Genomic DNA, 23,043 nt, shown 5'->3' on the forward strand with positions numbered 1-23,043 from the left:
TCCAGTCAGCAAATTTAAAGTTGCATGCCACACACTTCTCCTAGCAGCTGCTAGTTCTTTGACATTGTAGCTCTTTTCCTCTCTCTGCAACAATCGTCTGCTTGACGTTCAGCTTCTAATCCTCACTTGTCAGTGGTGTGTGAGCTTTTGCTTGTAACATCCTGCTATATTTGTACTACCATTCACAATGGCCAATAAATGTAAATATGTTGTTCTCAGTATTTCTGATAAACTGAAAATAACAGACCAGTTGAAGGACAGTAATAGTGAATCAAGCTTATCTAGGGAGTATGGCCTTATACATGTCACAACATTTGCTATTAGAAAGAACAGTGATGCCATTACAAAATTTTCAAGTCAAATTGATAGTGAAGAAGGAACCTTACACACAAAAACATTGAAAATTGCAGAAAACCAGGATTCAAACACCGCAGTTTACACATGGTTCATGCAGGTATGTAGCTGTAACTGGCCCTTTGATTTCTGAAAAAGCACTTGAAATGAATGATTTTAAAACAACTTCTGGCTGGCTTATGCACTAGGCTAGGTTAGGAACTGGACATTCGAGTTGGAAAACTGTCAGCTAATACTGAAGCAGCTGAATATTTTAGAGAGTTATTTAATAAACTGACTGATAAAGAGGGCTATCACCAAATCAATGTCTACAAAGCAGGGAAATCTGATTTTTTATTGGAAGAAATCGTCAACAAAATCAAAAGTTTCCAAGAAAGAAATGTCAGCACATTGTCATAAGCAAAGCAAATCTCACATCACTGACATGGTATACAGAAACGTTACTTCAATGCTTAGCCTATCCTTGCTGATCATAGGAAAGTATAAGAAACCAAGGTGCTTTATGTGGCTAAAAAATTGCCAGCCACCTGCAAGAATCAGAAGAACTTATAGGTGGACGTAAAGCATTTTTACAGAGTGGTATGACACTGTGTTTATCCATAAAGTAAAAAAGCATCAGCATGCTACTGGTAATACTGGAAATGTTTTCTTATTGGTTGATAATGCTCTAAGTTGTCACTCAAACCTTTTGATGGAGGGAGAAAATGGCAAGATGGATCAGGGGGTATCATAGAAAGGCATTGCTATGTTTGGTTCTCAGTGGGCAAGGAAGTGAGAAAAACAATTCAGGAAGTGCACACTGAAATTAACTTGAAGGAAGCTGCATACCTGACAGCAAAAGTTAGGGCTACACTGAGTGCCACTATCCCAACAATAGGTTGGAATAAGCTCCTTACATCAGACAAGCTTATCACTGCAACTGAAGATCCAATAAACAGATAATTTGTATCACAAGTGGTTGGGCTGATTAAAGAATCTTCAGGATTTGAAGATTGTGGCCAGGAAAACATTCAGGGACTGGCTGGAATACTAATTATCAGTTACTGATGGATGATGAAGTCATTGCTAGTGTCATTGATGATGTAGACATTTGCGACAAGCTTACTTTAAAGGATCGTCCAGCAAGGAAACTTTTCACTGCTCTGAGATGGTTATTAAGTGGTTTGAAAAACAAGAAGCATGTCCAGTTGTTATGTTTACGATGTGTGCCAGATTAGCAGCAAATAAGCAGGTCCCAGCTCTGAAGCATAAGTCACTTTTGAACTTCTTTTCATAAACTGTAGGGTTGCTTTAATAGTAGATGGCTACATTATGTAAGATACGCACAGTACTTGCAGTACATATAAAATATATTTGTGGTTTTGTGTTTAATACATGTATTTGTTTCTTTTTTCGTATAGCTCCCATGATGGAGGCACATTTCTTTCATAAACAGTTAGTTAGCCAAAAAAGTTAGTTATCCGAACACCACTAGACTCAAATTGTTTTGAATAATCAGTGCTCTATTGTAATTGCTATTATGGCATGGAAATCATATGAATGCATCCTTATTAAAAGGACCATGGCATACATAAGCAAATGAGTTGGATTTTCAAAGAACTATCTGTTCTCATTACCTGTAGAATTACTCAGTATAATCTAAAGTTTTGCTGTTTCTCATTTTATTTGGCTCCATTTCTCAAGTCTAATCTTGCAATTAGTTAACTTTTCTCTGTCAGATCTGCTTCCTTTCTTTGCTTGTGGTGGAGTCAAATACTGTGTGTGTGTGTGTGTGTGTGTGTGTGTGTGTGTGTGTGTGTGTGTGTGTGTGTGTGTGTGTGTTTGACTACTGACTAGATGGAACTGGTAATTCCAGTGTGAAATGTTTTATAGTTTGTTGTTGCAAGAAAATTAAAGAAGGTAGTTAAGGCAACCACTTATTCTCCATTGACAATATGTCATTTTTTCTAAGGACATGTAGGAGACAGGTTCACATAGATTTCAGAAATAACAATTAACTCTTTTGTTACTTTTTTCTAAGTTGATATCCAACCATTGAATGAAAATTATTTTATAAATCATCAGAATCTATATGTGCAGATCTGTGAATAACTGTAAAGGCCATAATGTCCAAAGTACATATACAAATACACACACACACACACACACACACACACACGTATTCATGTACTGCAGAACAAAGAGAATCTTAAGAGTTTCCATAGTTGATACAGTGTCTTATCAATGTTTGCTGGTATCTCTAGTGTTGCAAGTATGTATGATTGTACACTTCTATTTAAATGTTTGAATTATGTGAGCATATCAAGTTCCTGCCACATTACTTTCAAGTCTCTCTGCCATAATAATAATAATAATAATAATAATAATAATTTTATTGTCATTCGGCCATTACAGCAATAGACAACGTCATATACATACTAAAATACAATTAATAGTTTGAAAGAAACAACAGGTTTCTTGTTAACATTATAGTATTATATTACAGTTGATAAATTCTCTTATGTCATAGAATGGGTGGAGGACTAGCCAGTCATGAATTGTTTGTTTGAATAATTGTTCAGGTAATTCTTGAACAGATTGAGGAAGTTTATTAAATAATTTGTACCCCATGATTTCGTAGCTGTTGAGTGACTTTGACAACCTGTGGTAAGGAATTCTTGTATTGTGGCTGTGTACATTTTCTCTGGTTTTTGTTTCTGGTAATTTCTTCTTCGTATAAATTAGAACATAGTATATGTACAAGTTTATAACAGTCATGATTTTCTGTTCACAGAACAATGGTTTACAGTGTGCCTTATATGCAGAACCAGTGATTATCCTAATAGCTTTTTGTTGCAGTATTAATATGTCGTGTACACAGCTAGAGTTCCCCCACAAAATAATTCCATATGTTATTATACTCTGAAAGAATGAAAAATAGGATGTTCTAACATATTTTTCAGGAACACAATCCATAAGTCGCCTTAACAGGTAAATAACTCTAGACAATTTACCACTAATATATTGTACATGTTGACCCCAAGATAATTTATCATCAATGTATACCCCCAAAAATTTGACATAACTTGGATCGTCTGACAGAAGCTTGTCTCTAAGACTACAGACCAACTGCTGTGTTTTGTTTTCATTCAGCAGGAATCCATTTGCCTTGAACCAATAGGATGCTTGGTCAATTGTCTTTGCTGCACAAGTTTTAAGGCTATTGAAATCCTCACTAGCATGAAGAAATGTTGTATCATCTGCATACAACACAGTGGTGGACTTGATAAATGACGGCAGATCATTTATCATTATCAGGAACAAAAAGGGGCCCAGCACAGATCCCTGCGGAACACCTACCTTGACTTGCTCTATACTCGACATTTCTCTCCCTACACAAACAACTTGCTTACGATTCTGAAGATATGATTTCATTAATTTAAGGCTGTTATGTCTAATGCCATAGAATTCCAGTTTTTCTAGGAGTGGCTTATGCTTTACACAGTCAAAAGCTTTGCTTAGATCACAAAATGTGAGTTGAGCATAGCCCTTATCCTCAAACACTTGATGTAAATATTTGACTACAAAGTCTATAGCATCCACAGTAGACAACTTTTTCCTAAAACCATACTGAGATTCACTAATTATTCCTAATTTTTCAAAATAGACAGATAGCTGTTGGTAAATTACACATTCCAGTATTTTAGAAAAAGCTGGGACTATGGAGATTGGTCTGTAACTGCACGGTGAGTCCATATCTCCCTTTTTATATATTGGAATTACCCTAGCCACTTTGAGTTCTTCGGGAAAATATCCTTCAGATATGCATTTATTTATACAGAATGTTAAGGGGTACACAATATAGTCTATTACTTTCTTTAGTAAATTACAGGATATGTCGTATATATCTACACTGTCTGAAGATTTCATCCGTTTTACAATGCTTAGGACATGACTAGGTGAGACCTCGGAGAACATAAACGTACCTGTGTCTGTTGGTGTTCTGCAAACATTTTTAGAAAGTAACTCTGATGAATTGGTATCAGGTTTGATTATAGTATTTCCTACATTTTCAGCAGATTTAATAAAGAAATCATTGAATTTTTGGGGACTTATATTAATTTTTTTGCTTCTTACATCTTTAGCAACACCATTTATTAATTTCCATGCAGCTTTGCACTTATTTGTGGAATTATCAATGGTATTGAAATTATGTGCTTTTTTGGCTTCCACGATGGCTTTTTTATACTCATTCCTGCATTTTATGTAGGCTAATCTGGCATGTTCTGTTTTCTGATTGCTACATATATTGTGCAACACCATAACTTGGTTTTTCATACTTGATAATTGTTTAGTGAACCATGAATTTTGTCTGTTTGTAGCCCTGTTTGTAAAGCCTTTGTCAGTTAATTTGCATTTCTTTATGGGGATATTGTCATTAAATTGTGTCAGAAATGTTTTAAAAAATCTCTCAAATAATAGTTTCCCTGACAAATCAGCACTAAGACTATAACTTGTGTCACCATAACATTGGTTGAACCAGTCTCTCTCAGCAAGGGACTTACAGAGCTGAACAATTTTGTCATCTGTGACAGGCCTGGTGATTATAACTTTTGGGACAGGCTTAGGAATATTACTATTATCAATACAGAACCTACTTGTATAGTTTAAAGATACAGAGTCATGATCTGAAAATGGAAACGCTGTAACAGCACATGATTCTTCTGTAGTTTTAAAGTTGACAAAAATATTGTCAAGACATGCTTTATCTCTTGTGGGCCTGTTATTGATTGAGTGCAAATTGCACTGTCTTGAAAGGTTTTTCAACTCAGTCACAGTACGTTTATGTGTTGTTATATCAAAATCTGCATTCAGATCTCCACCAATTACTATGTCATAATGCAACCATCTGGTCCCTCTTAGTACATCTAACAGCATGTCCAATTTTTCTAGAAATACACTGATGATACCCTTAGGTGACCTGTAAAGGGATACTATTACTAACTTAAGACTGTCCATAACTATACCAGTGGCTTCAAAGTTCTGTTCCTCACATAAATAATCTAGGTCCAACTTAACAATGGAGCAACTGAATGACTGATTAATATATATTGCCACACCACCTCTTATATGCAGTTTTCTACAGTAACTATTTGCTACATTATAGTTATCAAGTTTGACAACTGTAAGTACACTCTCAGTAACCCAATGTTCACTCAGACAGAAAATATCAAATTTGTTATCTAGTCCAAAACTGTTTACAATAAATTCTTTATCTATTAGTCCTTGAACATTCAGATAGCAAATTTTAAGATCATAATTGTTGTTTATTTTAGATTGAACGTTTTGGTGAGGTGTTGTGAAATTTGTTACACTACTTATCTCCTGGGCTGCTTCATCCTGCTGCCTTCCACTAAAAAATCATTTAGACGGACAGGAGGTGCTGTTTTCCGTCTACACGTAACACTTGATGCTGCTTCTCCTGCTGCAATTCTCATTTCTCCTTTTAGAGGCACTATAGTTACTGTTGCTGGTGAAACTTCTGCTGTTGATCCTACTGTTACTTCCTTTTCCACTGCTGCTACTGATAATGCCACTGGTGACTGTGACGCTTTACATGTTTGCACAGTTGTAATTTTTTCATCATAGGGTGTATCTGCAGATGTTTCTTCCTCATATGCTGTTGGTGCACTTTTCTTTTCTGTTGTCATTGGCAGAAAACCTGTTGCAGGTAGTGCTATTTTTACATAGGCACCCACTTCTGCTGTCTTTATCACCTGGAGAATTTCTTTCGCCAGCACTTTCTTGCCTAGGTTGTTTCTGTGCAGTCCATGTCTAGTAAAATGCTGTCTTACTGAACTCGTTGCTTCAATGAAAGTTGTGTGCACAAAACCGCTACAAATCTTCCTGAATTTCCGATTTGTCGCGATGATTTCTTTGTTTACACACGAGTCTTCCGTTAAATCGTGTCTGTAGGGAATGTTTACAACAAATACCTTCGCCTGTGAAATTTTTCCTAGCGATTCTTTCAGTGTTCTTACAGCAAAGCTGCTTTCATTTTTATAGACATCGTTTCCCCCTCCGATGATGACACAGTTGACGTCGCTTTTCACGGAACTTTCACAGTTTTTCAGCACTTCTCGTAGAGGAGCACCAGGTTTCGAAATTCCAATCACTTTATATTCGGACTGCATATCAGACATGATTGTAGCCAGTCCCTTGCCATGACTCGTCGATAATATGTATATTTCTTCCTTCTTCTTCTCTGTTTCCTTTTTTGTCTCGTGTTCAGTTTTATTACAAGTTGCTCTCACACGATTTTTTCGTTTAATAGTATTTGATGGTAACGTGTTTCTGCTGGTACTTTTTTGTTCAACAGATCTTTCCGAGCAGTTACCTGTTACACTGAGATTTTTTGTCCGTGATTCTGAGCTGTCTGCACTTAGAACATCGTATTTATTCATTAGTGGAACACGAAAAACATTGGTATTTAAGACAGGTCGAGAGATTTTCTTAGGCCTAGTATATACACACTCTCGTTTGCCTGTTTGCGTATCTGTGGGAAGGTCCATATAGTCGATCAAACTTTTCAGCATTTCTGCATATTGTCTAGCTTTACTTAAGTCACTTTGCAGTTCTTCCCTCACACTTATTTCGAGTCCAGCGTTGCACATTTCAAATGCAGTTTCAAGACCGTTGCACTCAGTTCCACAGTCACATGTAGGCCTATGTTGACCGAGATTTGCTTCCACGAAACAACAAGAATGATACCATTTATGCGCCACTACACATATTTTAACACCTTTTATCACTTTTTTTGCACATAGCATACAATTCACTGACGGTAATTTACCGATATTCACGGAGCGATTTGCCACTACATTCATATACGCCGCCATCTTAGGTTGCATAACTATTACCTGTCTAAAGCTTAAGAAATGCATTGTATCCACTATTAAATTATCATAAATTTAATTTTAGAATAGTATATTTACACATATGGTGCATTCTTTTAGGGCCCAGTCATCACACAAAACAAGTTCTAAGTTTTGGTATCAATATTGAAGAAGGCAACTGATATCACTGTATTAAAGGCACATAAAGTATATCCACAAGCCAAACAGCCATCTCACATAATCTAATGTGACCCCTTCATCACTTCATCTGCAAAATAGTCACTTATTTGGACTGACATCTACTTCTATACTCCAGAAATCAACCACTGTAAAGAGCTTGGCAAAGGAAACATCCCTCTACCAATTGTTAGGGGTTTTTCTGGTTTCATTCAGGTATGGAGTGTGGGAAGAATGATTGTCTAAATGCCTCTGTGTCACCTGTAATTAATCTAATCTTGTTCTCATGATCCCTATGGGAACAATATGTAGAGGGTTGTGGTGTATTCTTAGAGTCATCATTTAAAGGTGGTTCTTCAAACTTTGTAAGTAGGTTTTCTTGAGATAGTTTATGTCTGTCTTCAAGTGTTTGCCAGTTCAGATTCTGTTTGTCAGTTCAGATTCATTTCGGTGACATTCTCCCACAGATCAAAGAAACATATGACCGTTCCATGCTGCCTGTTTCTGTATATGTTCAATGTCCCCCATGAGTCCTACTTGGTATGGGTTCCACATACTTGGTTAGTATTCTAGGAGAGGTCAGACAAGTGATTTGTAAGCATTCTCCTTTATAGAATGACTGCATTTCCCCAGCATTCTACCAATAAACTGGAGTCTGCTCCTGCTTTACCCACAACTGAGCCTATGTTACCATTTCACTTCACATCTGTACAAAGTTTCACAGTCAGCTACTTGAATGAGTTAACTGGTTGCAACTGTGAGTCATTGGTATTATAATCATAGCCACTTTGTTTCTTTCCTTTTGTGAACTGCACAATTATACATTTTTGAACATTTAAAGCCATTGACCCATCTTTGCACTACTTTGAAATCTTATCAAGATCTGACTGAATATTTATATACCTCTTCTCAGACAGTACTCCATTACAGATAAATGCATCATCCTCAAAGAGTCTGAAGCTACACACTAGGCAACAAAATATAAAGGATCAATTTCTTGAAACACCCTGATTGTCTTCTGTTTCACCACAGAAGTTTGAAATTTGGCTCAAAGGTGCCTTCAACCTTCCTTTGAAATGGTGCAATGGCATGGTGCCCTATGACATCACCCTTGGGCTCAGCAACACTTTTATTTATTTATTTATTTTGATCCAACATCAACTGATTACAAAAAAAGGTTTTTTTTGTTCCAGTCTTCTGGATAAGTCAGAGTCTTACTTACTAGGGTTACGTATTATTGGCTGGCACTTTTATCTACACAACTTTTTCTAAATTTAGTTGAGAGAACAGAGTTACATATATGGACTATACATAAAAAAATTGTTATTGCCATACTTAGATTAAGGAATCTACAGTTTGTAACACAGTATTCATATCTGGCATTTATATCTAAGATCTGAGGTTACATATATTTTTAGATAGATGGTCTTCCATCATACGAGTGTACTAAATCTAGAAACTCATCTATTGAATATACAGGATTGTTTAGGAGTCATAATTTTAATTTCATTTTTAGTTTTGTAATGAGCAATTTGGAGATATTAGGATGGAAGCAATTCAGTAGTTTTATGCATAGTGAGGGCTTTTCTCATAAAGTGTTGTTCTATGAGAGATGATGTGGGTTCTCTCTCTACCTCTAGTGTTGTGATCGTATATCTCTTTATTAAGTGTTTTGTTACTGTTTACTGCCATAATGATTATCTTCAGCACATACAGGTTATGAACAGTTAATATTTTAAATTATTTAAACAAATTTCTGCAGGACTCTCTGGCACATTTCTTTTCCATAATTCTAAGTGCCTTCTTTTGTAAGGTAAGTACACTTTTCATATTACCTTTATTGCTGGATCCCCATACCTCTATCCCATAACTTAGATGGGATTCAAATAGTGCAAAATATATTTGCCTGAGAGTGGTGTTGTTACAAAAAGGTGTCAGTTTTCTTAGGACATATATGGTAGTACATAGCTTTTTGCAAATATCATTCACATGATCAGACAAGTTTAACTCTGCATCTAGTGTCAGGCCAAGAAATTTGGTCGAGTATTGTTTTTTAATGTATTTGTCACCCATGAAGATTTGGTTTTCATGAGTTTTTTGCCTCCCAAGATCAAATTCAATATAGACAGATTTATTTGTGTTTAATTTTAGTTTGTTTTAATTAAAATACTGCAGAATTAAGCCTGCTGCCGTATTGGATTCCACTTCGAGCTGTGAATAGCTTGGATTGCTGCATATTAACGTGGTATCATCTGCATATAAGATAGCTGTTGCATGGTTTGTTATGGACTGAATATCATTTACATAGATAATAAAAAGAAGTGGTCCTAATATTGACCCCTGTGGAATACCAAAATTTATGTCAGTGGTGTTTGATTTGTATGCTCCCTCTGTAGTGCTAATAGACAAACTGCTTCCTATTTGTCAAGTAGAACCTCATCAGATTTTGGGCTGTGCCTCGAATGCCATAGTTCCACAGTTTGCCCAGCAATATGGTCGTATCAACACAGTCAAATGCTTTTTGTAAGTCTAGAAAGATGCCACATACATGTTCTTTATTATCTATTGCTTGAGTGACACCTTCGATTAAGTTGGATGCTGCTGTAATGGTGGATGACCCCTTGACAAACCCATACTGCCCCTTAGAAATCACTTTTTTGCATACCAGGAAGTTCCAGATTCTTATGTATATTACTTTCTCAAAGATTTTGGATATTATTGGAAGAACAGAAATGGGTCAAAAGTTTTCTACTAAATTCCTGTTTCCTTTTTTAAAAATAGGCACAACTCGGGCAATTTTCAACTCATCTGGAAATTGACCATCTTCCATATGAGAATTGATAACTGTTGATAAAGGTGATGCAATTTTATGTATACATTTCTTAAGAATGTCCAGACTAAGACCATCATATCCTGCTGCATGCGAATTCTTTAAGCTACTCACTATTTTAATTATTTCTTCTTTACTTGTTTGCATCAAAAATATACTTCCGGACACTGGTATTCCTCTGAATTTGTATTTATGATTTTTAAGCTGATTGTTTATGCTGGAGCCAACAGAAGCAAAGTAATTGTTAAATAGATCTGCTATCTTATTCTGATCAGTTTCTATTGTGCCGTTTATCATCAAGTGATTTTCAGTTGTATGTTTCCCAGATTAACCAATTTCTCTATTTACTATTGACAATGATGTTTTGGAGATATTATTTGAGTTCTGAATGACACTTTCAAAATGTTTCTGTTTTTCTGAAATTAGGTCTACATAGTATTTCTGATACTTTTTGAACTCTTCTTTTAATTTTTTATTGCTCAAGTCATTTAACATAGCATACTCATACCATCTTAGTTTTTCTCTAGCCTCAGTGACTGAACTTGATATCCAGTTTTGGGTTACAGCATGTGACTGAATTCTCTTTTTTATTAATGGACAGGCTTGGTTAAGAATGTAGAATAGTTCACTTGAGAATTTGCCATAACTATGAAGTGTCGTTAGAACACTGTTCCATTCCACACTCCTTAGCATATTATTCAACTGAGATATATTTTGGTCTGTATTCATCCTAATATATCTATAGCAACTGTGTGTAGGAACCTTTTTTATGTGCACACATAGTTCTACTGCATGGTGGTCTGACAAAGCACTTATCATAACAGAAGACGTAAGATCGTAAAGACGAATACCAGTGATTATGTTATCTATTGCAGACTGGCATGTTTCAGTCTCCCTGGTTGCAGTGTTTATCAGGTATCTTACATTATATTCAAGCAGAGTATTCTTGAATAGTCTAGTGTGTAACTTATCTGCTAATACATTTATGTTGAAATCTCCTATAATTACTAACTTGTTCAGGTGTGATATAAAAACATTCTCTATCATGTCACAAAACTTTGTTAAGAAAACTTCGAAGTTTCAGAAAACTTCGAAGTTTCCGCCTGGTGGTCTATATAAACATATAACATAAATTCCATTATTTGGTATTTTTATATGTGCTGCACATAATTCAATTGTTCCTTCTAATGAATATTTACTTACATTTACAGAATTAAAATCAAATGTGCTCTTTACATACATTGATCACCCCCACCTCTGATAGTAGATCTGCAAAACTTATTAGCTAGTACCATGTTTAGAGGTTTAAAAAGTTCTAATTTGGCATCAGATAGCCAGTGTTCACTAATACCAAGCACATCAGGCATAGTTTCATTTACAAACATGTCTAATTGTTCATATTTCTTGCTCAAGCCCTGTACATTCTGGTGGATTATTTTAAAGTTGTAAATACCTTGTTGTAGATTTCTCTGCTTTACCGACTTCAAATACCAATGTGTCAACACCTGCAAAAACAGCCACAACTCACAAGTTCATGTGAGCTGTGTCCTTCTGTAGCATTTTGTTGTTGACTATTAGTGAGTTTTTTGGGGACATCACTTGTAATACTCAATTAGCTGTTATGTAATACTCAATTAGCTGTTATCATCAGCTAGTTGTTCTTTTGATAACTCTTGTGCACAGCACTTAATTTGTTTCCTGTTTAACTTCAGTTGTGTAAATTTGTGTCATTTTGCTCACCAATTTCAGTTTTATATTTCATAGAATTAATTTCCACAAAGTCAATGCTATTGTCATTGGTTTCTTCATTGAGTGTTTCTGTGCACTTTGATGACTCCAACAATTTTTTTTCTAATCTTTCTTTTGGACTGAGAACTGTATTTAATTTGCACAATTTTCTGTTTCTCTCTCTCTCTCTTTAGGTTCCTGTGTCCCTCTTTCTCTGAAAAGTTTGGTGCCTAAATTCTTCTCACAGGCTTTACAACGAAATTTGATTCAATCTTTTGAACACATCACAGCACAAGATTCACTGTTGCTAACGACTACATAATCACTGTGGAAGATTTTTGACACCACAGTCCTCACATTATAACTATTTCCATGCTTTTAACTGCTTTTTTGCACTTCACATGTGACTTACTGTCATCAGTCACTGCCATCTTGAACATATGCTGTTGAGAAACACTAAACATTCAGCAATTCAGTCTCCCAATGTTAGACATACAAATAAATTTCCTTATATTGCTGTTTGAACTAAACACACAATATAGATTTTTATCTCTTTTTTTCAGGAAGGAGGTAAAGGAACTGAGAGGAGCTAATTACTTGAGAGGTATATACATGGCTTCCATGGTTTTTACTGAAAGAAGTTCATTATATATTGCTGTAGTTGCATATGCACTTTTAGGAAACACCATTACAGCTGACAGGGTATGTTGTGACTACCAGTACAGTTTATTAGTAACATTTATTGAAACAGTTAGTAAATCTAATAATAGCTATTGTGAATCATGCCTTTGCAGGTATTTTCGTTGGCACAGTTCTTCAATCTACTGCAACTGTGCATGGCCATATTTTATCCGCAAGCTGTTCAACTCCTTGCTGAAACCAGAGTTTCCATATCCAGAATTCAGGTATTAAACATCTTGTAACCCTCACTTTTGTTCACACGGTTTACTGGATAAGAATAACTTGTGTTACTACAATATGAATAATCAATTAGTACACGAACAATGTATAAAAGTTCTTAAGCTAATATTAGTCTCAACCATTATTAGAAATTACCCTGAGATTGTTCCAGAGTAGAAGAATAAAGTTCAAGCACGAATTAGCTGGATAACACATATTTTAGAATGAAAGCTCCAAATAGGCAGGAACTACCGCAAACTACAAGTTCATGATCTGTAGCATCAATGAACAGTAAAGAGTCATAACAGCCACGCGGAGTGGCCACGTGGTTAGAGGCGCCATGTCACTAATCGTGCAGCCCCTCACGCCGGAGGTTTGAGTCCTCCCTCGGGCGTGGGTGTGAGTGTTGTCTTTAGCGTTAAGTTAGTTTAAGTAGTGTGTAAGTCTAGGGACCGATGACCTCAGCAGTTTGGTCCCTTAGGAAATCACACACAGAGACATAACACTGCAGAGTCCACAGTGAGAGATGAGTCAGATAACAGCAATGGAGACATAGACAACTGCTAGGTAGCCTTATTTTTGGCTCTATGTCTTTACATATTCCATATGTCATTTTTTTCAAATGTTGCTAAATACAGCAATCCACAAGCTGTTTGGAAGAAAATGAGATGTAGTTGACAATCGAGGAAAAGACAGGTTGCTATTTACTGTTAAGAAGGTACATCAAGTTGCAGACAGGTACAGTTAAAAGACACACACACACACACACACACACACACACACACACACACACAAGCAAGCAAGCACACCTCATGCACACACGGACGCCTACTCCAACATCTCAGGCCAGAACCTGAAAAGCTGGAGTTGGCGGTCATACGTGCATGAGATGTGCTTGCTTGCTTGCTTGTGTGTGTGTGTGTGTGTGTGTGTGTGTGTGTGTGTGTGTGTGTGTGTGTGTGTGTCCATCTCTGTTTTACTGATGAAGGCTGTGACTGAAAGCTGTATGTGACCGTCTTTTAATTGTGCCTGTCTGCAACTTGCAACTTGACATGTCTTGTTTATGGTAAGTAGCAATCTGTCTTTTTCCTACATTGTTGAAATTCCTACTTGGAGTTTCCATTGTTTGGGATGGAGTTAATATTCTTGTTCAGTTTGCGAGAATTGTAATGTTGAAACAACAAATTTAAGAGAATGAGCTTTGGGTCTACAATTCTTAGTCAACATTTTCAGAAGTGAAATCACCACACTCAAGGTTGAAAATCAGGAACTACAATTGAAGAACAAATCAAGTGGTAACTGATGAAAGGTACAAATCGTCTGGATGGAAAGAAGTGAGACACAAAGGTAGCACTTTAGTTGGAAAAATAACAACGAACTTCGCAACAGCTGTTACATTTACGGATAAAAACAAATACAACGTTCTGCAGTCCAGTGACGGTGTTAAAGACAATGTAAATGATCCAGACCTTGCAAAAGGCAATGCGCTGAAAACGAATAATCATTCTGAGAAAAATGATAATAAACGGGGAACATCAGGTAAAAAGATAGTGTGCTTTTTCTAACAGACAACCATGGCACAAATATATCTAATATGTTTCGAGAAATAAATCGAGACATAGCAGTGACCAGTGTTGTCAAACCTGGAGTGGGAACTAAACACATTTTAGACACTTGCATTCAAACAAAATCCACGCAAGAAAATGACTTTGTCAAATGGATAATGGGATCAAATGATGTTGTGAAAAATGAAGCAGATGTTTGCATAAAAGTGCTTCAGAACTTACTAGAAAAAAATAAATCAAGGAATACAGTTGTTGCTGCAGTGCCTCATACACACAATCTAATCTATAGTTTGTGCATTAATAAAGAAATCCAAAGAACAAATATTATAATAAAGAAACTGTGCTCTGAATACACTAATTGTGCTGTGGTCAAAATAAGTAAACTGCAGCGTAACCTTCACACCAGACATGGGCACCAGCTAAAATATGAATGGAAAAAGTTGTGTGGGAATGTGTCAGCAAAATAATTAAAGAAAGACTCACACGGAATAAAACAATCTACGAAAGTATCAGTTTGAGCAATACCTGGAATGTATGTCATTTTTCAGTATAAAAGTCGGTGAATCGGTGGGTAATAAAGCTCCTGTATTTGAATTAGGTGCTAAAAGCAACGTTTGAATGAGAGAGTGTTCACAGACAATAAACAATAAACATAAATCTGTTACTGTGATGCAAACAAACATCCGCTGCATTAGGAACAAAGTATTGCAATTAGAACATTTTTGCAGTATTGAAAATGTTGATGTTGTTTGAGTCTCAGAACACTGGCTGACAGAAGATCAAGTACAATATTTTGTCCCTCAAGGGTATGCTGTTGGAGACATCATGTGTAGAAGTGAAATAAAGAATGGAGGTGTTCTAATATCTGTTAAAGATACTATAATGTTTACCAAAACAGATGTTAGCTCTTACTGTCCAGAACTAGATGCAGAATTTAGCTATATAAGACTAAATGCAGAGAATACTTTAATTGTTAGCTTATATAGATCACTGGGTGGAGATGCAAATACATTTTTTGAAAGATTTGAGTTGCTTACGAAGAAAATACTACAATTTAAAACAAAACTAATTATCTGTGGTGATTTCAACATTGAAATGGCCAACAGTGATGAACATGTTACTAGAACATTTTTTAATATTTTAAGATCATTAAATTTACAATGTACAAATTACACACCAACACGGGATAATGCGAGCTTAGATAAAATTATGGTAAATTTTTCTCGAGATATGTATCATGTCAGACTTGCCAGTGGAGCCCTAGCTTATCATGAACCATTGATTTTAACATTCTGCTGTGAACAGTTGCCTAAATCAAACACATTGGTCAGAATCAATTCTAGTGCCACAGGGATAAGAGGGCAGAAAGATGAATATATTAATTTATTTATTGACACGTTATCTGATGTTAACTGGGACTTTGTATGCAACACATAACCCGGGTAGGGTGCTGGTGAAATGGTGTTTAACAACTTCCTGAAAATACTCACAGAGTTATGGTACTGCTGCTCACCATTAATCAAAAGTAGACCTAAGCATAAACAGAAAAACAAACAGCTAAAATGGTATACAGATGAGCTAGCTCTCACTAGGGAGGAGATGCTCAGACTGTACAGAATATATAAAAATTCTTGTAAACAAGGACCTGAGATAGATAATACTTCTTATAGAGCTTATGAGAAGTAAAGAAAGAAGTTGTGGACTGTACCGGACGAGATTTGAAAATCTTTCAAATCTCATCTGGTGCAATCCCCAACAATCAGTCTTTCTTTCTCATCGCATCCAGTAAGTCTCCTGTGACCTGGGCTTCTCGGCGACTTTTCTGATATGTGCCCCTTCCCTAAACCTCTTCCGTCCTTTTCCTTCACCCCTCTTGCTTCCCCTTCAACACTACTGCCAGAAGAAGTAGCCTCTGGCTCCAAAAGCTTGTACAAGTTAAACTCTTTTGTGTGTGTGTGTTCCCGTGCCGCCACTTGGTGAGTAGATTTTTTATCTTTCCATTTACATTATATTGTCAATAATTATTTTTCAGTTTTGTGCCAATAAGAAGTTAGAAATTTTTGCAAATAACTTCTACGTAAAGAATTTCCATCATCCAGTCAACTATTTAATATGAGTGGTTATATTACTCTTCCACAATTTTACCTTGAATTTCCCAGATCAGGACGATGTTAACCAAGAAACGAATAATCTCTCACACACTAGATTTTTATCACTCATCTTGTCTGAACAAAAGAACCCCACAACAATGTCTTACCCTTGTTGTTTTTGTTGTGGTTCTTTAGTCCAGAGACTGGTTTGATGCAGCTCTCCATGCTACTCTATCCCTGTGCTAGCTTCTTCATATCCAAGTACCTGGTGCAATCTATATCCTTCTGAATCTGCTTGCTGTATTCATCTTTTCGTCTCCTTCTACAATTTTTACCATCCACCCTGCCCTCTAATACTAAATTGGTGATCCCTTGATGCCTCAAAACATGTCCTACCAACCTATCTCTTCTTCTTGTCAAGTTGTGCCACAAATTTCCTCTTCTCCACAATTCTATTCAGTAGCTCCTCATTAGTTACGTAATCTACCCATCTAATCTTCAGCATTCTTCTGTAGCACCACATTTAGAAAGCTTCTTTTCTCTTCTTGTCTAAACTATTTATCGTCCACATTTCACTTCCATACGTGGCTACACTCCATACCAATACTTTCAGGAAAGACTTCGTGACGTTGAAATCTATACTCGATGTTAACAAACTTCTCTTCTTCAGAAACGATTTCCTTGCCATTGCCAGTCTACATTTTATATCCTCTCTACTTCAGCCATCATCAGTTATTTTGCTCCCCAAATAGTAAAACTCATCTACTACTTTAAGTGTCCCATTTCCTAATCTAATTCCCTCAGCATCACCTGATTTAATTTGACTACTTTCCATCATCCTCGTTTTGCTTTTGTTGGTGTTCATCTTATATCCTTCTTTCAAGACACGGTCCATTTCGTTCAACTGCTCCTCCAGGTCCTTTATTGTCTCAGACAGAATTACAATGTCATCGGCAAACCTCGAAGTTTTTATTTCTTCTCCATGGATTTTAATTCCTACTCCAAATTTTTCTTTCGTTTTCTTTACTACTTGCTCAATATATAGATTGAATAACATCAGTGATGGGCTACATCCCTGTCTTGGTCCCTTCCCAACCACTGCTTACCTTTCATGCCCCTCGACTCTTTATAACTGCCATCTACTTTCTGTACAAATTGTAAATAGCCCTTCCCTCCCTGTGTTTGACCCCTGCCACCTTCAGAATTTGAAAGAGAGTATTCCAGTCAACATTGTCAAAAGCTTTCTCTAACTCTCCAAATGCTAAAAATGTAGGTTACCTTTCCTTAATCTATCTTTTAAGATAAGTCATAATGTCAGTATTGCCTCATGTGTTCCAACATTTCTACAGAATCCAAACTGATCTTCCCCAAGGCCAGCTTCTGCCAGTTTTTCCATTCATCTTTAAAGAATTCATGTTAGTATTTTGCAACCGTGACTTATTGAACTGATAGTTCAGTAATTTTCAAACCTGTAAAGACCTGTTTTCTTTGGGATTGGAATTATTATATTCTTGTTTTAGTCTGAGAGTATTTCACCTGCCTCATACATCTTGCTCACCAGATGGTAGCGTTTTGTCAGGACTGTCTCTCCCAAGGCTGTCAGTAGTTCTAATGGAATGTTGTCTACTCCCGGGGCTTTGTTTCGACTTAGGTCTTTCACTGCTGTCAAATTCTTCATGCAGTATTGTATCTCCCATCTCATCTTCATCTACATCCTCTTCCATTTCAATAATATTGTCCTTGTACATTGCCCTTGTGTAGACCCTCTATATACTCCTTCCACCTTTCTGCTTTCCCTTCTCTGCTTAGAACTGGGTTTCCATCTGAGCTCTTGATATTCATGCAAGTGGTTCTCTTTTCTCCAAAGGTCTCTTTAATTTTCCTGTAGGTAGTATCTATCTTACCCCTAGTGATATACACCTCTACATCCTTACATTTTTCCTCTACCCATACCTACTTAGCCATCTTGCATTTCCTGTTGATCTCATTTTTTTAGATTTTTTTATTCCTCTTTGCCTGATTAATTCACTGCATTTTTATATTTTCTCCTTTCATCAATTAAATTCAATATCTCTTCTGTAACCCAAGTATTTTTACTAGCCCTTGTCTGTTACCCTTGGGTAACAGAATCTTCTTTCAGAACAGACTAACTGTAAAAAATGCAAGTATTTTCCCATTCAGTATCGTTAATTCACATCCTTACCAACTGTGATCACCCAGAAATAATTACACGACCATTTGAAAACAACCAAAGAAGTTCAGTTTCTAGTCCCTTTTTAACAACAGTTTTAGCTTCTGTGGATGGTTACTGCAGCTCCTCCTTGTGGCCAGCTTCTCAGACCACCAAGGATTCTGCTTTGCTGTGTATCTCCCACATCTACTATGGTGCCAGTTTCTTTTTCTTATGTTTATGTATAACATCAAACATATACATTCCGAAACATTATCACCTAAAGGAAAAATTACTCATTTATTGTTGTGTCAGTATTGGAGATCGTGCATTAAAATTACTTTACTGGCTATTATCCTACCTGACAATGTGACTACTCGGCATTGATCCATCACACCTTCCACCGAGCATTGGTCTGTCATTCTTTGACCTCTCACTAATTATTAGTTGCTGCTTTTTTTCCCACAAGGGAGTAACTGTTTCTGAAAGATAGAGTTCTGACATTTTTTTATGCATGGACCTCTAAGCCCTATATAGGCTGTTACTGACTCAGTAAGTGGCAAATGCTTCGCTTAGCATTAACGTATTTTGAACTAATAGAAACAACTGACAAGTGTAACTTATTATCAAACCATGGATTTAATTTTAATTTCTTTTGAAAGATCAGTTTGAGCAGATAATTTTTCAAAGTGTCAATAATGTGCTTCAGAGTATGTATACATGTTCCATGTATATGCAAACTTTGCTGCACATCATTTAATAATTAACATTATCTTGTGACACATAACAATAACAAGATTTTTTAGTTCAATATAAACATTAAAAATCTTCAACAGTAACTGTCATAGAATATGGCAGCTGAAGATTTTAAAGAAAAATTTACTAAAACAGGGTTTCAATTTTTTTACAAACAACTTAAATAACTGTTTCTTTAGAATTTTTCCTGAGTCACTGACACTGAAGTAGGAAAAGATAGATTGCTACTTACTGTAAAGAGGACATGTTAAGATGCAGACAGGGGCAATTAAAAGAAACTTACCTACAGTTTTCAGCCACAGCCCTCATCAGCAAAAGAGAAACGCACACCATTAGCACACACAAGCAGGCACACCTCAAGCACACATGACCACCAACTACAGGATCTTGGGCTGGAGTGTAACTATCACGTGGGATGCTAGCAGCAGTCTGGAAGGGGGAAAGGGGAAGGGATGGTAGCGTGTGGGTTGGGAGAGAAATGAATGCTGTCTGGCAGAGTGTGCAGGGAGTAGAATGCCAACAGGTGCAGCTTAAGGAGGTTGTGGGACAGAGGGGTGGGGAAAAAAGGAGCAGAAAAGGAGTGGAGCAGGAAAAGATGTATTGGCAGGGGGAGGCAAACACAGTAGGTGGGAAACGAGAATGGGGAGTACACGATAGGACAGAGGGGGAGGCACTGTTGGGTGGAGGCCATGGGGACAGTATGTTACCATAAGTTGAGGCTGGGATAATTACACGACTGGATAATGTGTTGTAAGGATGACTCCCATCTGCACAGTTCAGAAAAGCTGGTGGTGGAGGGGAGGGTCCAGATGCCTTGTGTAATGAAGCAGCCATTGGAATAAAGCATGTTACGTTCATCTGCATGTTGTGTGACAGGGTGGTCTACTTCGCTCTTCGCCACAGTTTGGAGGTGGCCGTTTATCCTGGTGTGCAACTGTTTGGTAGTCATATCAATATAAAAAAAAAACTGTGCAATGATTGCAAAAGAGGTGGTAAATGACAAGGCTGCTTTCACTGGTGGTGTGGCCCCTAATAAAGTGGGATAAACCTTGTGACTGAACTGGAATAGGAAGTGCTGGGTGGGTGGATTAGGTAGGTCTTGCACCTGGGTCTTCCACAGGGATATGATCTTTGTGGCAAGGGGTTGGGATTGGGAGTGGCATAAGGATGGATTAGGATGTTGCGGAGATTGGTGATCGAACACCTCTTTAGGATGGGTGGGAATATTCTCACCTAGGATGTCCATCATTTCAGGGCTTGATGATAGGTCATCAAAGTCTTCCGGAAGGATGTGGTTCAGTTGTTCCAGTCCAGGGTGGTACTGGGTGATGAACGGGACACTCTTTAGTGGCTGGTTCTTGGGGCTTGTCAGAGGATTAGGAGTGTGAGAGGAAATGGCATAGGAGATCTGTTTGTGGACTAGGTCTGGGAGCTAGTGCCTGTCTGTGAAGGCCTTGGTGAGGCCCTCAGCATGATGAGCAAGGGAGTTCTTGTAACTGTAACTACCTGTCCCCAGATAGCCAAGCTCCATGGGAGGGACTTTTTAGTGTGAAGGCCAACCCTTCCATCCTGTTTGCCGCACCATGAGTAGTCGAGCTCCATTGTACCAGCAATGGAATGGATGAGCCGTAATGCTCCATCAAGGCCCACAGAGTCACATTGCACTATTGAAGCCCATGGCTTGTTGGGTGCCCGGGTGAGCCCAGGTGTCAAAGAGGGCTCGGTGCAACTGGGAAACAGGCAGTGCTGGAAAGGTGGGATTGGCTGGCCACACATGTAAGGAATGCAATATTGCTTTCTGAATTATCTGCACTCCTTTGAGAGGTTTGATGAGCTAGGACAGGATGTTCTTGATCGTAATAAAGAAAATAATGTACACTGTAAAATAATGAATGTAACGCAAAGAAAGTACTTATTGTAACACGGAAGTAATTGAATTCAAAGCAAATGGTTTAATAGCTATAAAGCTTTTTTAACACTTTACATTTCATCTGTACCAAATCAAAAGGGCTGATGAAGCTTTTGCACAATGACTAGGTCTAGTAAGCAATACTGAAGTATTTCACACATTTCTGTTAATATAAAAGTTTTTGTTATGAAACTGACTGGCTCAAATTCTCCTCAGAATTCATTGAGGAGGATCTGTCTGATTTGCGTGTGACATAACTTTGAAATCAGGAACCACAGTAGGTACAGATAGTTTCAAATTATTGTCACTGTGATTTGTTTCCAGATTTATTGTTTATATATGTTTTGAAGCAAAAGCCTTTTCACACTAAATATGTCAACAAGACAGGTAATAAACTTGTTACCACTTTATCTGATAGCATTGGAATCACCCCAGAAACTTATTGGTGATAAAGCTTTATTTTCTGTAACTTACTTGCTGGAAGTTTCCAGCAGCTGCTCATTTCAATTTACACTACATGTGGATGCCAAAATTATTGTATTTCCCAAGTAATTGTGAGCCCAGTCATTATTACTAGATAGAGTAGGGAAATAATGTTTGAAATTTTTCCAAATCCTGTGAAATTTTCCTTAATTTTATACTTGACATTTTCATATGAAGTATGATGAATTTCTACTAGGAAATCATGAAGGATATCAAAACACTCAGTCTGAATGGAATTTAGACAGATTTCCCCAACTGCAAGGCTTTTATTGAATGGTTCATTCAATCTTGTAAATTACACAGATTTGTGTTTGGTGCGTGAAGTAATAAATTTCAACTGGTGGTTTTTTAACAAAATTTCTGTGAAATAAGCTACAATCAGAAGCCAGACTTCGCCTGGGGAAAGGTGTGTCTGGTGAGAAAAAGATAAACATCATGAAGTATGAGAAAATTCCTGCTGTGATATAACCACTTGATACAATCATCTTACACCTGAGTTAGTCAATAAAAATAAATTAATAAAATTAATTAATTTCACTGCATCGTAAGGTACAGAGATTTCTCGCATGCATTTAACAATAAGCTGATTTAATAATTAGAAGCAATGAAGTAGATTTGAGTAACCATCTTGCTGCTGATGTTACAAACATCAGTTATTTTAATATAAGACCGGAGGCAAAGTACTATGTCACTAAATACTGCTTGAAAATGGGCCACAGTTATTCAGTTTTGCAGCTGTAACAGTGTGATGCCTGGCAGGCACGCAACTTGGTGAGCAGCTGAGCTGCACGGGCACCCGAGTGGACTCGGATTTGGGCAGGGCACCGCACGCTTCAGCAGGCCCTAGTGAAACCGAATGGCTGACAGGAATGCACAAGTCGAGGCTTGTCTGACAGTCGAGGCTACAGTCCCTGCTGGTCAGCACAGGCTCAGTACACACCTCTGGTACAGATGTGCATATGGAGCCATTAGAAAGGAGGCAGTCCACATCCAGGAAGGTGGATTGCTGTGTTGAGGAGGACACTCTGAAGTGGATGGGAGAACAGGTGTTGAGGTTATGAAGGAATGAAGATAGGGTGTCTTGAACCTGCATCCAGATCATGAAGATATCATCAGTGAACCTGAACCAGACCAGGGGTTTGGCATTTTGAGGAACTAGGAAGGTCCCATTTAGATGGTCCATAAACATGTTGGCATAGGAGGATG

General features: G+C 37.2%; 1 protein-coding gene across 2 annotated transcripts in view; it reads left to right on the forward strand.

The window, feature by feature from the left end:
* Positions 1–23,043, forward strand: part of LOC124592171 (ATP-binding cassette sub-family C member 4-like) — a 307,575-nt gene that overhangs the window by 155,332 nt on the left and 129,200 nt on the right. For both annotated transcript variants that reach the window (XM_047131809.1, XM_047131810.1), the window contains exons 7-8: positions 12,528–12,666; positions 12,759–12,869. In XM_047131809.1, the coding sequence (XP_046987765.1) occupies positions 12,528–12,666; positions 12,759–12,869 (250 nt within the window). The remainder of the gene's footprint in view (positions 1–12,527; positions 12,667–12,758; positions 12,870–23,043) is intronic.

The sequence above is a fragment of the Schistocerca americana genome, chromosome 2, assembly GCF_021461395.2.
Source record: "Schistocerca americana isolate TAMUIC-IGC-003095 chromosome 2, iqSchAmer2.1, whole genome shotgun sequence".
In the NCBI taxonomy this organism is placed as follows: domain Eukaryota; kingdom Metazoa; phylum Arthropoda; class Insecta; order Orthoptera; family Acrididae; genus Schistocerca; species Schistocerca americana.